This window comes from Sceloporus occidentalis, unplaced genomic scaffold (assembly GCF_023333645.1).
Source record: "Sceloporus occidentalis isolate IW3139 unplaced genomic scaffold, rSceOcc1.0.p SCAF_5, whole genome shotgun sequence".
NCBI classification, from domain to species: Eukaryota; Metazoa; Chordata; class Lepidosauria; order Squamata; family Phrynosomatidae; genus Sceloporus; species Sceloporus occidentalis.
This window is the reverse complement of record NW_028316985.1, coordinates 170,071,155-170,086,963: the sequence shown is the minus strand read 5'-3', so window position 1 is coordinate 170,086,963 and position 15,809 is coordinate 170,071,155. Positions and strand designations below refer to the sequence as shown.

Below are 15,809 nucleotides of genomic sequence, written 5' to 3'. Positions count from 1 at the left end.
TAACTCTATAGACTGTATAATTGTTTAACACACACACACATGCATTTTGTTGTTGCTCAAGTCATTTCTGCTTTATGGTGACCCTAAGGTGACTCTGTGATGGGATTTTCTTGTCAGGTTTCTTCAGAGAGGGTTTGCCATTTCCATCCATCCATACACACCTTTATATATGTATTACTGGTTGTTTAATTTTTCAAATTAATACCTACACAAACTGATGTTTTCGTATGCTTTCCATCTGGATTAGTTTTGTAAGACGGTTTGGGGGTCACCATAGTGTAGCTATAGTTTGGTAAGTAGGTTTGGGAGCCAGCATTGGACTAAGACTTTGGAGACCAGCATCTGAATCCCCACTGTCACACACACTCAGCCCCAGAGGAAGGCAATGGCAAATCCCCTCTGAGAAAATCATTACAAGAAACCCTCATTATAAGTTTGCCTTAGTGTCTTTGCCACAAGTTTGAAATGACTTAAAGGCACACAACAGCAACAGCAACAAGTTGCCTTGAGTTTTTTGGTCATGCAAAAAACAAACAAACAAAAACCCAGCAGAATGTAAATGAATAAAATTATTAACAGTCATATTGGTGTATTATTTCATAAGGAAATGCAAAACCAATAAATTTCTTTTCTATTCTTAATGCAAAACATACACATACAAAGTACCTATACTTTATACAAAAGGAACTGGTCATGAATAATGATCAATGTGGTGACACAACTTTTTCTGTTTTTAGCTGGGCTGCTGGAATCCTGTCACTGGTCTTAATGGATCCTTAACAGACCGAAGGCTGGAGAATAACATGCGTGGAGTGGTTCTTCGTGTAGTGACAGTGCTGGTAAGACAAATCAGATCTTTTTTTCCTTTAAAAATGCAACCATTTCTTATTACAGTCAGCCCCCATATCCATGAATTCTACATCCATGGATTCAATCATGCACTACTTGAAAAATAAAAGTTTCCAACCCCCCCCCCCCAACTCTTTTATATTAGTATCTCCATTTTACTACACCATTGTATATAATGGGACTTGAGCATCCATGGATTTTGGTATCCATGAGGGGTCCTGGAACCAAGCCCCAGCAGATACCAAGGGCCCACTGTATAATTTATTGACAAATACATGTGAATAGTATATTTAATGAAAATACCCCAAGGACAGTAACATCATACTATGGTGGACGCATAATACAGTAAAAATAAAAAGTTATTGACAATTGAGTGTTGTGCCACCAAGCAATACTGGATCAATGGGAAACTTGGCACTACCCCACCACCACAATAATTATTTTACAAATAGAGATGATATTTTGCATGGGCATTAAATGCATTATTCTGCTTCTCCTAAAGCCCTCTGCTAAGTTGTGTGATCTATGTGGATTAACTTGAAAGGGTGAAGCAAAATGTGCCTGTGAGTTCAAGCTCTGATGCATAGAGACAGTTGCTCTCTAATTACAGTGGCAAATTGATTGCAGTTTCGTGCAAATTGCTGCACTCAGAAAATACTAAAGATTATGTTAGAGTATATTATGTTACTTGAGTGAAACAACAGCTACTCTCTTCCCCCATAGCTACATTTTGGGTTGGTCCTCTGGCTGTTTTGGATCACATCTTGGGCACACTGCAAGGGCTATAAAGTTGATTAGGAATAGTACTCTAGGCCCCCGGATTTGATGTGTCAGTGATCTCATCCAGCATGGCTCTCCTTATATTCCTATGTTCCATTGCTCGGGAAATTCTTCTCTTATCCACCATTCCTCCTAGTATGTAGCTTATTAGCAGAGATGGCTTTTCCATTTGATATGATGGGGAGCTGACTTCAAACAATGGAGCATAAAGGGCAGTAAATCCTTATCCCCTTGTTCATAAAGATATCCTTCTTGCGTAGTTGTGCTGCTTTTCTGAAGAGCTGCCTTTGCCAAGACAGGTTTTAAAGCTAGGCTCTCAGCAAATCCCTCAGAGCCAAATATTTGACCGTGTCTGCATATGTGGGGTAACAGTGCTAGTGATTTCAGCAGAGAGCCCTCTGTTTTGTTCTCTGTTTTGTTTTGTTATGGAGGTGTCTAAGGGTGGTAAGGAACTGAGAAAAAATATCCCTTTATATCAGAGATGTGGATACTGCATCCAGGGCTTTTTCCATGGCAGTCCGTTCTTACTCAGAGAAGTTCAAGTAGCATCTCAGCTTCAAAGTACATATTTCTTCATATACCTGCAGGAGAACCAGATCAGACTGAAACCTGAGCAAGTGAGAAGAGAAGAGGTTATTGTTGTTTTTAAACTCTTCCTTCCCCAGCCATGACCTTGTCCCTGAAAATCACCCTCCTACACATGTGTATTGGGCCAAAGGTTTATAGCCTCAGCAATATTTGGTTCAAGCTGCAATTAGCTTTAAAAATGTGTAGGCCTCATGTGTCTTGCTAGAAGAATGAGTCAAAGAAAGTTCTCCTTGCCTGTGATGGTTCACGGGTAGGAGGAGGACATTCCAGAGAAAGGGAGAGCTAAGCGGTTGGGAAATTGTTGAAAATGTGTTTCTTGAGTGTCAGGAAACGCAAGGATTAGGAGAATCCTAGAGGGGCAAGAATCTTTGCAGTTCAGAACTGATTCAGTGGCATTGTATGGGCAGAAAACAATTTCTTGCACAGACAAAAATATTTTATATGCAGAATGCAAGATGGCACCCAGGGTGCCCAGTAGGGTTTCTGAGCATGTGAATGCTCAGCCCCCATGCCGGTCTGTCCAGGCCCATTGTCTCCATCTCAAAATGTTTTGGATACAGGTAGAGTATTGGGGGCTAGTCTTGTGGACATGGCTCTGCTCTTCTTTTATGCATGTTTTGAATGCTTGGAAGAATAATTTTTGAATTGGATTATTTTGGTCATTGTCACAGCTTGACATGGTGTCATCAAAAGACTAGCCTCCCCTGTTCCTGCTTGTCCCTCCACAAAGAGGTGGCCCAAGATATTTTCTTGTCCATAACATAGCAAATGGTATTTCTCCTTCACCCAACTCCAGATGCATTATATCCAAAGCTAAAAAAGAATTGTTTGGCATACATGTTAATAGTTTCCATAAGTACTTATTCTCATACATGTAGAATTTAGAAACATAGCTGTGTTAGTTTGAAATATCAGTATGCAAAAGTATCTTTTAACCCTTTTGAGGCTAACTCAGAGAGAAATAAAATATTATTATTAACTGAGCAAAAGAATTTGTAGCATAAACTTTCGTAGACTTGGGCCCTGTATAGATGGGCCCTTTGCAGCATGTCCATGACATGCTAGGGTTGCCTCAGGGTGGCGCATACACACGCCCCGCAACCCTAACACATCATCAGTGCGCCGCAGTTGTGCAGTGCTATACAAATGGTGTGTGCAATGATTACATCGCAGCTGTGCCGCCTACAAATGGCGCTGTATCTGGCACTTTGCGGCGCCACAAAAAGGAGCTGCTTTTTACAGCTCCTTCTTTGCTGCACAGCTGTGCAGCATTGTTTGTAGGTAGTGGTGCTCCTGTGCAGCAAAGAGAGGCGCTGATGAGGCACCTCTTTTTGGCGGTCTGCACCCTGCCTTGGTCTACTTCCTCAGATGCATGGAATGAACTGGTAACCAAGAACGAACTTTATAACTGGATTGCATGAATAGCCATAAAAATGCCAAACATGTGGGTATGTTGATGAAGAGACACGTTCAGTTATAACTGTGGTCAGTGAGGGACAAAGAAAGAAGGAAAGATGTTGCCTAAAGCCAACATGGTTGACCATGTGAATGGTGGAGGGAGTTTTGGAATGTGGTGTGTACAGGCTAGAACCAGAAAGCAAAAACACAAGAACCATTTCTGACCTTTCATAACACCCATGATCTTGTTTCCGAGACAATTGCCTCATTGTGCCTAATGACAGGGTTGGTTCTGCCTTCATTCACTGAACACCTGGAAGGGGCGCAGTATTGTGAGCAGGGTGATGGCATTGGCCCTCTGATGTCCCCTGGCCTCCCATTCCAGGCATATACTGGACTCCTGTGAAAGAGTTCCAGCTTAAATAACTTGCAATTCTGTTTTTCAGTTTTGCTACTTGGCAACAGCAGTTCATTTCAGGTTTTGGGTCTTTCTGGTTTTAATAAGTGAATTGTTCCTTTTCCTCTAGATTAAACTAAACTGGGGCAGGTAACTGCAAAGTTAGAAAGTAGTATTTATAGGTTTGTGCATTCGAGCTAATTTGATGTTCATCAAAGTAACATCACAGCAGTGGTAGCTGGCCTTTGTATTTTGCTTTATACCGATTTGAAATTAAAATAATATTCCTGCAATGAAACTGTTCAGTGAATGTTTCCTATCAAAAGAAATTCAAATTAGTTTCTTGTTGTTTTTTCCCCCTGCTTCTATAATTTCATCCCTATTTTATTGTTTCAGTTAACATGCCAGGATGCATTCTTCTGGCAAAGAACTATATTATGAATATTTAGTCTCTTTGATACTCATGCACAGAGGAGAAAGAAATGCACCATTACTCATCCCAATAGAGGCTGGTATTATCCAAGAAAGAGAGAGATTTGCAAGTCCAGAATTTCACAGACAGCAGATTAGCTCCTCCAGCACCAATCATCTCATATGTGCAGGATGTATTAGCAGACTTTTGAACCCTGTAACAACTTTTCTTTTATGGATGTTGTAATTTAAAAGTCAACGAAAAACACTTTCCAGATATATATTTTTAAAAACTACTATAAAATGTGCTCTTCAGGGCATTTATATGTGCAATTTTTTTTTCTGAATGAGTGAGCATAGATTCAGATAAATGTGGATAGTGCACACTATCACTTACCTTCCTTTGGATCCCTGCTGCATTGGGGGAAATTGGAATTCTTCCTATTGCAAGCAAGTGATGACATAGAGTGGGTGAAAAAATTGCTGAAGAAACACAATAGAAATCCCATGAAGCTGCATTCTCACAATCTTAATATATTAAGAGATAGGCATCATGCCCTGGTTAAGACCTGCTACAGTAAAAGTAATAAACAGGTTTATATAATTTGCCTAGAAAATGGTACTACTCTGATGTTCTTAATGCTGCCCAGTGATATAGTGCTGCCCTGGGAATCCTTTGCATGCCATGATGGAAGTGACACATTTTGAATACAGGAAGACATTATGTGCCAAAGAGTCCAAAAATGCAGGCAGCAATCCATATCCATCAAGAATACCTCTTTTGGAGAGCCTGTTCAAGGCCAAGCTGCTGCAAACTGTTTTGCATTATGACAGAATTAGCTCACAACTACTGTTCCTGGGAAATCTATCCTCCCATTCCTTGCTTCAGTGAGGAAGTGAAATGGCAGCTTATAGCCTGAATCTTGTTTGTCCCAACCAGACCCATTGAATTAATGGAATTTACATATTTGTCTGTTTCCCAGATTGGTAATACAGTAAATCAAAAGATCTACTCTAATTAAGATTAATTTCAGGATTAAGACCTGTTGCACCATCTGAGTGAATGCAAAATTCTGGAGCTTTGAGCCCATACACCCTAGCTGTACTACAATACCAATGTGACTACAAGTTTCCATATCTCAGGGTGCAGGATGCATCTTCTCCCAAATATGGTGCATATGTTATTTTTCCATACTTTACTCACTTGGGACTGTGGCATGAATACTGAAAAGAAAAATATAATACAAGTACAAGGGAGAGTGACAAGGGGATCTCTTTCTTTCCTTATCTCCTTGTCCAGTTAGTAGGCCCTCAAGTTAAACTATTTACCATGTTGGCACTGTTCTTGTGACTTTCGTGACATTACACATTTAGGACTCAGCAGCTTCCTTCCTCCAAACTCCTTAAGGGTTTGCTTTCATGGTTATGAATTACTTACTGCATTCAAATTGTGTAGGATGAAACCTTTATTTCACCCAGGGATAAAAATTCAAATGTTATCATTGCATTAGCCTCTCAAAAAGATCTGAGTTGCCTTGGGAAGAGGGCAGTGTCTGTCACTTGTTACTAATTTTAGCCTGTATTTATGCTGTTCATTGCTTTGGATCTCTTAGTTGTCATAAGGGATACTGAAGGTGTATACAGTGTCTATACAATACTGAGATGCTAACACCAAATTAGCATATATAAGATGCCAGCTGTCTTTTAAGAAATGGGTAAACATTTTAAGCCTGAGCTAACATTATGTGTCCAATTTTGATTTCCATTTGTGTCTCTCTGTGATGTGTATGTGCTTTTGACAGCACTCTTGAAATCATTCCTGGTTTTCACATGTCTAGATGTGAGTTACCAGTTATGGAGACCTGTATAGGCAAAAGACTCAGTCTGATTCTTCAGACGGGGTTTGCCATTGCCAACCTCAGATGCTGAGAGTGAGACTTGCCCAAGGACCCCCAGTGGGTTTCATGGCAGAGCTAGGACAGAAACCCCGGTTTCCCAGTGTCCAGCACTCAAATGACAGCCTCTTCCTGAGAAAGATATTCCAAGTCTCATGTGATGTCTGAAGAAATGTAAGTAGGGATGGGAAAGATTTGTTATAAAGTGACATAGAATACTAGAGTAACATTGAATAAAGAGATGAACTGTGAACAGTTATGACATTCAAGGCCTTGAAAGCAGTCATTTTCACTATTAAGTATACTAACTGGTTACTCATTTATTTCATATTTTGACTTTAGGCATCTTGAAAGTGTAAGTTTTCTCAAAATGCAGTGGGGCCCCCACTGCAGTGATTTCCAGACATTGGTCCTCCAGATATTTTGGGCTTCATCTCCCAGAATTCTTGTCTGTTGGCCAAACTGGTTGGGGCTTCCGAGCACTGAAGTCTAAAACACCTGGAGGACCAAAGATTGAACCACTGTATACAATCTATATTTTAGTCTAAAGAAGCTATCCAAAGTGCAGAGCTTATTTTGGTAACCTTGATAGTTCCTTGAAAGTTCTGACTTGAACATGTAGTGGATGTACTGCCCCTGTTACACTGGAACCTCCATCCTCCACTGTCAATATGGCAATTGCAAGGCTCAAGTTTCCTATAACATATAGTTGGCACATTATGTTCTCTTCCTTCCTTTTATTCCCCCACCCCCCTCAGAAGAAAAGGCAAGACAGGATGAACAATATTTTCCCAGCAAAAAACCTATGAAGATTTTTCTTCGTCGTCTTGAAATGTTGGTAATTTACAGCAGCACTGATAAATGGGCTCATTTTATTGCTGGATGAATAAAATCATCATGAGGATTGATGCATGACAGAAGCGCTTGGCTATTTGCTATTCTTTCTAGTCACACCAGGCCTTGGATTGGAAGCTGTCACTAAATATGAAATATGCTTCAAGAGATTCCTGGGAGGCAGTCATTTTTAATTTAAAACAGATAACATGCAGTAAGTAATATGGGTTTTCAAACCGTTGGCACTTCTGAAAATAATACCTCAGGTAATCCAGTATCTCAGAACTAATTACTTCCAAAGCAACAGCAGTTTAAAAGTTTTCTAAGACCATTTTAAAGGTTCAGAAGAGACTCGTGGTTGGATGAACCATCCTCTTTCCTCTCCTTTCTTTTTTGGGGTGTGAGCTAGGATAGGCCATAATCTCTTTGAGGCTGCATCAATACTTCAGAAATAATCCAGGTTAACACCACTTTAACTGCCATGACTCAATGTTGTGGAATTCTGGGAACTGTAGTTTGTTGTGGCACCAAAGCCCTCTGACAAGTAAGGCTAAATGTCTCAGAAAACTACCGTTCTCAGAATTCCGTTGCATTGAGCGATGACAATTAAAAGTGGTGGCAACCTGGATTGTTGACCAACCCCGGAAATAATGAGACAAGATACAATAATAAAACAGACACCAAAACATGAATTGAAATTGTGCCATTTTATTAACAAGCACGTTTGAGACTAACATCTTTATTATAGCATAAGCTTTCACAGGCTCAAGTCCACTTTGTCAGATGCAACGTTTTCTTTAGACATTGTACTACCTTCTTCATCCCTCCTCTTCATTGAATGTCTGTTGCTCATCATCTCAAAGGACATGGATTGTAACTCATTTCCAGAGCTTGTCAACATCCATTATTCTTGAAATGAGCCAGAAAATAAAATAAAAACAACATATTTGCATGCATGCAAACTAGTGTGTGTGTGTGTGTGAGAGAGAGAGAGAGAGAGAGAGGGAGAGAGAGTTTGTTGGTAGGCATGGAGTGCAAACAAGGTTTGCAGGATAAGTTTGAGAATGAGTGTTACTGTAGACAGTAACTTCTGAAGACAGGACTTCTGTCTTTTGATAACATGTGTGTTCCTCATGCAGCAGACATTGAATAGTGAGGGAATGACTCCACCCAACTTACCAAGCCGGTGTTGTTGCTGGGGCGGAAAGGGTGGCTCTTTTGCACCGAGTACTGGGATTACATGTCCCAGCTTGCATTGCAGAAGGGAAGAGGCCATGATTGGCTGGCTCAGACCCCCAAGCGCTGCCTGGGAGGTGGTGCCTCCGCTCTTTCCAGGCCACCTATTGGTGGGCGGGCCTATTTAAGACCACATTGTGTGCCATCGGGTGACATTTTAACTCTGCTCTCCCACCCTCCCTCCCTCCCTCCCTTGGCAAGGGTGTTTTTGTCACAACTGTGTTTTAGGGCAGCAGCATAGGTCCTAGATCTGGTAGGCATGGTTTCCAGGGCTCAGTAGCCCTGGATCAGGAGGCCATTGGACCCAGGAGCACTGAGGGCAGGCGGTGTGGACATTGTGGCGGCCACATCAAGTGAACATCTCCCAGTGACTAGCTGATTACTGGAATATGTGACAGACCGGTTCATACAGTGAGCCCGCACCATAGGCAGGCTCATTATAGGTGGTTTTCAGCTTATGCTGAAGCCGCCTGGGAGAGGGGAGAATGTGCGGCACACGTGCATAGCTGCATGGCAAGCACGAGCCCCATTATGTCCAATGGGGTTTGCAAAAGGTGCACGCAGCCGCAGGGTGCGTGCATGGCTGCAAGGCGAGCATGAGCCCCATTGGATATAATGGGACTCAAGCATACGCACATTTTGCTTTATGCAGGGGTGTTTGGAAAGGATCCCCCTTTGGAAAGAATCCCCCTACAGTGCAAAGGCCCACTGTATATGCGAGAGGGCGTTTCCATTGCTCCTACGTCATCCCAATACGGTCGTGACCAAGCAACCTTACATCAATCAACCGGGGTGTTGATTGATGTTTCCAGATCCAGACCTTATGCTTTGGGCCAACCATACCCTTTGTGCTGTTTGTTAATATAGTTGTGGCCTTTTGGGTGGCTTCCTTCCCATAACAACAAAACAGCCTACTCTGATCTCTTAAAAAGGCTGGCAGGCTTCACATCCAGTGTCCCGCTCCTAATGTTGACAATATGAATTACCTTACATGCCAGTCTGGTCAGCTTTTGTATGGAACATGGAGGGATATACCATCTTGTCCTTTCCTTCAGGCAATGATTTGCTTTGACTAAGATCTGGCAACCTGCCAACTAAGGCCACAACTAGAAGATGCCATTGGTAAATAGTCTTCTGTCTAAACAAAACTGGTAGAACTGCAAGATTTGGTGCTGTCTTTATGTCATGGAGAAAAGGAACATAAAACAATCTTTCATAGAGCTCAGTTTAATGGATTTAAATGTCAGTGTTAAAGTATATGCCAGTATGATCAGAAAAATATAAAGGGCAGCCACTGAAGTCATTTTTAGATACTCTGTGAATACTAACCATCATCCTAATTACCTGATCTCACAGTTTCTTTTAGCAAAAGTGCATAAGGTCATGCATTTGAAGACCTGACCTTATGGAGTGCTCTAAACTCTAGATTTCATTTCCAGTTCTCACTATCAACATTTGTCCTTCCCTTTCTTCTCTTCTCTTGCATATGCCAGTGTTATACTGGTGTTATACACTGGTGTGGGGGCAGCATAGGGCCATGGGATACACACGCTGGCTGCTCCCATGCCACCCCCATGCCAGCCTCATCCTGCATGCCCAACCACATGGCAGCGACATCATAATAGTGCTCCGTTGGCACCGCGTTAGACATGCTGCACCAAAGGAGCACTGAAAAGCTGCCACCACGGTGGCAAGGGCACCTTTTTGCTGGCAATAAAGGGAGCACCATTTTGTTATTCTTTTTAGCACTGACAAAGGGTTGGATTGGGGCCACAGCATGCGGTTGCTGCAGCCCTGATCCAGCGCTGAAAGGGGCAGCAGGATGCCACTTCAAAGGGGCGGTCTGTTTAGCCCCTTACATATATAGGATCAAATATAGAAATTGATCTAAATAAAATTTTCTGTCTGTATGTATGCTGCAACAGCAAGGGAAAACAGCTAGACTGATTGGGGTGTTTGGGACAGTCTGACATAATACACACATGTATTGTTTACATGAAATTCTTTTTGGAAATCCCATGGGTGTACCTATGGAGAGAGAGGAAAAGAGGGCATTGCCCCTAGAAATAAGAGTTCTGCTCCCAACCCATTAAATTTTCCTTCAATTCCCAAGTTTCCAGAATTGCAGAAAGGGAGACACTGAAAATCACTAATAACTAAAACTTTTAAATTTGCTGTGTTCACATTCCTGTGGTGAGTTTGCGTGCCCCTTTTCTTTGGATGGCTAAACTGTATTGCTAAATGCTCAAGAGAAGTTTTAAGTTACTGCAATGGTAGAAATTCAAGGACTGACAGTATGTTTCCTGCAAGGGTCAGAATTCTTATTTTGGAGGTCAATGCTCACTTTTCCTCTCTCAGTAGCTACACCTCTAGGGAATTCCAATTCTCCTCTCACTTTTTTTTAATTCATAGAGTGGCATGTTTTACAGCTGACTGAGAGAGGCAAGTTCTCTCAAGGGCAACTGAAACTGATACACGGTGTGAGGAATGTTTGACTACCCATAGTTAGCGTATTCCTCCTCCCAAACAGTTGAAACTGATCATTAATCGTGATTAATAGTTCTACTAAGAAACAATTGGTACAATAAATAGTAATTTAGTTAGTAATGCAATTAATTTTCACCATAGTGGGGACAACTGTTATGATAGTACCTGAGTGCCCACCTTGTCTGCTATCTACGTGCCATCTGTTGACAGGCAACTTCAAAACCCCTTTCTCCCTTCTTATTGGTCTTTATTTTTAAACCATGTAAGGGAAGATTATAGAACAATGGTAGCCAGCAGCTTCCCTGTCAATTGGGTGGTAAATCAACTCCAGATTTTAGTCTAAACCTTTAAAGCAGGTATCAAGCTGCTCCTTTAGGCACCTAGTCTTGGCATAGGATTCAGCACCTTGGATAGCTCAGACCCTAATCTGAATGGATTGCCTACCCAACTGTCATGGGAGAAAACTACCTTCTCTGGTATGGTGTGCAGTTTAATCTCTTCTCTCTTGCCTTTGTGATTGGTGAAAACTATGCCTATGATGAAAGTCTAGAGTGCTGGAGGGGCTTTTTAAAAATATATAGTAATGAAACAGTCCAGCAAGCAGAGAGAAAATATTGAAGGAGAAAAGCTCAAACTGAAATTGTAGGACGTGCTGCAGGGTGCAAGGAAGATTGAGAATGTAGCTGGTGAAACATTCCACCCTGTCCCCAGTATTTGAATTAGCCCTTAGAAAGCTCTCATTCTGATTTAGAAAGCTCCTATGAAAAGATCACTGGGCTCTTACCCCTCCTTCTCACCCATCTCTAGATAATTCCTGCAGGGAATGTGAAGGTGATAATTCTCTGTGGTTCCTCAGCAGGAAGCCTGTGAAGAACAATCAGCACAAATCATTCCTGCACATTCCCTATAATTTGATGAGAGTGTTTGTGCTACTATTTAGCAATCTGGTGTTACCCTAACTGAACTCATGCCCTCGAGAGATAAAAGTGTCAGCATATTTTCAAGAATGGGAAAAGGCCCAAGCAGAGACTCACTGCTCAACTGTCACTTTGAATACCAGTTTCCATTTCCTGTCATACGCAGTTTTACTAACTGTAACAGGACAGGTCTGACTTTTATTCTGATCATCGTCAAACACATGAGATAGAAATAAAATAATTGGACTTTCTTCTCCACACACACAACACAGAGAGAGTGAAGGCAAATGAAAAGGATTTTGCTCTTTCATTCTGCATTTATTATTGGTCAATATATAGCTTTCTTTTACCAAAGATTGGAAACAATATACATTTGCAAACTGTCACAAAGGCATTTATACTGTCTTGGGTAAGAGGCTTAACATGGGCCATCTTAATTGGTTTCAGAGGGGAGGGGGGGGCAAGAAATAGACTTTTGGAACCTGAAAGAATAACAAATACATTAAGAAATATGAGTTGTATGAACTTTTGTCCACATACACTGATATAACTTATTTTATCCACATGCACTGCTATAATAAAACTCCCAGAATCTCCCAGCCAATATGCCAACCAGTCTGCTCCCCATCTCTTCACCATTCTATGGGCCAGGAAGGCATGGATATTGTACATACGTGCCTCCTAATCAGTTTTTTGGCTCCCATTACCAGATTTTGTTTAAAGTTAAGATGATATCTACTGTGTGAGATTCCAGTAAACTGGGAGTATGGGGCCAAGGTTATAAAGACTCTCAGAAATGTTAGGACTTTGTTGCATTCTCAGTGATATCCAAAATTTGGAGCCCAGTTTTGGAATTTTGATCTCATATATATATATATATATATATATATACACACACACACACACACACACACACACACACGCTGGAATTCTGTTGGTTAGTCCTAACTACAGTAGACTCATTAAATCAGTTGTTTCATGGTAGGTCATCACATAGGTAAATCACATGAATTCAATGGGTCTATTCTGGCTAGCACTAGCAACAGAATACAGGTCATAGCTTGTACTAAAATTAGGAAGCCAGTTGTGAACTAGGCTGGGGTGAGTTCCAAGGATGTTTATAATGTGGTCTCATTTGACCTACTTTAGGTTACTGGTGTAAGCATGCTTTCTTGGCTCATTCCATTGCAATTCCCTTTGCCAGGCTGGCTGTGACTAAATTGCATTCTGGAATAGAAATGTAGTAAATTTCAGTGTTTACTTCTCCATGCAGCATTCTTTCTAGGGGCTCCAGATAAGGTCTTTCAAATTACCTGTTTCTTGATCCTAACTGAAAATAATAGAGATTGAACCTAGGACTGTCAACATGAAAAGTGTTTCCTCTGACATAGAGTTATGTTATGGGCCTGAAGAGAAAGAGCCCTCCCCTCCCTCCTTCCAACTGTCATCTTCTGGCCTTAGATGGAGCGAAAGGACAGGCCCAACGCCATCGGGCCCAGCCTCGGTTAAGGAAAAGAGCCCTCTCTCCAGTCCATCTGCCTTGGTCCAGGCCTCAGAGGGAGAGAAGAATGCTGGACCTGATCCCCTCCCCCCACCACCATTCCCTTCTCTTTTTGGGTCATGTCTTTTTAGATTGTAAGCCTGAGGGCAGGGAACCATCTATTATCCCCTCTGTTGTAAGCCACCTGGATTCTCAGTGACTGGGCAGCATATAAATAAATCCTATTATTATTATTATTATTATTATTATTATTATTATTATCCCTTTCTGTCAACCCATCATTTTCACTTCTTCAGACCATCAGTTCAAAATTCACCAGTACAGAATTTGTTGTTGCATAAATTCTGGTATGGTAGTCATAAGCAAGAGTTAGTTGTCCATATTTGTTGGACAGCATCCCCATTAGTCCTAGCAACCATAACCAGCAGTGAGAGATGATGGGAGTTGCAATCCAGCATCATGTGAAAACTCACAGATTGATCATTCTTCATCTACAGTGTAGCAACACTTTTCAAGCTCATTTGAAAAGTTAATTTCTTCAAACATGGATTATTTGTATGTGCTGTGGTGAAAGTCCTCACACCTTCACCTGCCATCACATATATTCAAGAATGTTTAGAGTGAACCACAAAGCTGTATGAATGCTTTAAATGGTCTTATAAATCAGATGAGCAATTAGCAGTCACTTTTAACTGACTGAACACAAATTCTGAATTATGAGCCACTATTATTTAATAACCCAACAAGTGATGTGCATAAATCTTTGCTAATATAAAAACTGTCTTCTCCTGAAACACCCTCCTTTCTCCTTCCAAACAGATCTGGGGAATATTGTGCATAATCTACTTGAACTGATAAACTAGAGATAAAAACAGGAGTGGGAGGGAGAAAGAAAAAGTCTTCATTTATTACAACAGATCATATTTATTGCATGAGGGACATAATATCTCCATGAACAGCATTAATTAACAATTTTCTTAATATGTTAAGCATGTAGTTTTTTTCCGCTTCAGTAGCTTAAATTTCAAAGTTCCACAAATACACAGGAAAGTAGAGAAACACCCAGGTGCAAAGGAAAGAACAGAAAACAAGGATTTTTGAGAAGACTTCAACTTTGTATGTAGTAAATGTGATGCACTCTGTTATTACGACCACCCCTAAGTGCCTATCTTTCTTTCTTGTATAGGAGGAACCATTTGTGATGGTGTCAGAAAATGTTTTGGGGAAGCCAAAGAAATACCAAGGGTTTTCGATAGATGTGCTGGAATCTTTATCCACCTACCTTGGCTTCACATATGAAATTTATGTTGCACCAGATCACAAGTATGGACGCCCCCAGGAAAATGGATCTTGGAATGGACTGATAGGAGAACTGGTATTTAAGGTAAGGGTCCTATTGATTGTTGCTTTAATACATACAGAAAGCATTACAGTTGTCCTTCCTTATTCACAGCTTTGGTACTGGTGGTTTTGATATTCACAAGATCAAGACTACCACGTGCATGTGAACTCTGACTCCTCTCCATCCCCTGCCTGCTGCTCTGACACTGGCCCAGCTGAACCAGTTACAGGGTGACAGAGGAAAGAAAGGCAAGCATGAACGCTCCTCTGCAACCCCTACCTGCTGCTCTGTAACTGGCCCAGCTGAGCAGGCCACAAGGTGACCTTCCAAACCTTTGCAATTCTGACATCCTCATCAACATAAAAGAAAAATCCCTTTCATCCCTCATCCCATTCCTCCTTTCCCTCCTCTCACCTCCACTAAGCCAGAAAAAAGCCCTCTTACCTTCTGTACTTTGCCCAAGTTTACATTCCCATTTCTAAACCTTTCCACTTTCAACCTGATTAGGAAAGATTCACTTTCTTCCGCCCACCTCCTCCTCCTCCTCCTCCCTCTCCCTTCCAACTCACCTGGCACTGTGTTGTTAAATAAATGGCTGAGTGCAAGTTGCTATCAGATTTTATACATGAACCTTAAAGGGTTAAAAAATTCACCTTCACATTGTTCTTGGCTTTTCAGGGAGTGGGTGATCACAAATGCTTTCTCTCTACAATAGAGCAGGTGAAGGGAGAGAAGAAAAAGCTTTTAACAGAACACAGGCAACACTAGTTTAAGTGGAAGAAAAGGCAGGGCAAATTGACTATTCGACAGGAGAGTTTTCTTCCTCTGTGTTCCTAACACCCCCTGGAGAAAAAAAAGATAATTGTAATGGCACTTCCTATTTCATACACAAAAAAAGTTTTCCTCGGGTGGAAAGGGCCAGTTGGGGTCATCTCTATACCTTAACTTGTTTGAATATCAATCTATGGAGAGCTTTATGCTGTCCATTAATCAATATAAGTAGTATCATGCATTTGTATTTGTCACAAAAAGCAAAGCGGACTCTTTGTGCAAACAGAGCCATGTACAAGGGGAAGAGGAAAGCAAAACAAACAAGGATGCTTTATTTCATCTTAAATCACTCCTCCTTTTGATACCATGTACCATTATGGGTAATTGGCATCCCATTACAATG

The 15,809-nt window shown here is 41.2% G+C and overlaps 1 protein-coding gene across 2 annotated transcripts in view; it reads left to right on the top strand.

Annotated features, from left to right (window-relative positions):
- GRID2 (glutamate ionotropic receptor delta type subunit 2) overlaps positions 1-15,809 on the top strand; it is a 1,094,955-nt gene that overhangs the window by 831,534 nt on the left and 247,612 nt on the right. For both annotated transcript variants that reach the window (XM_089526112.1, XM_089526113.1), the window contains exons 9-10: positions 738-839; positions 14,480-14,677. In XM_089526112.1, coding sequence (XP_089382238.1) covers positions 738-839; positions 14,480-14,677 — 300 coding nt within the window. The remainder of the gene's footprint in view (positions 1-737; positions 840-14,479; positions 14,678-15,809) is intronic.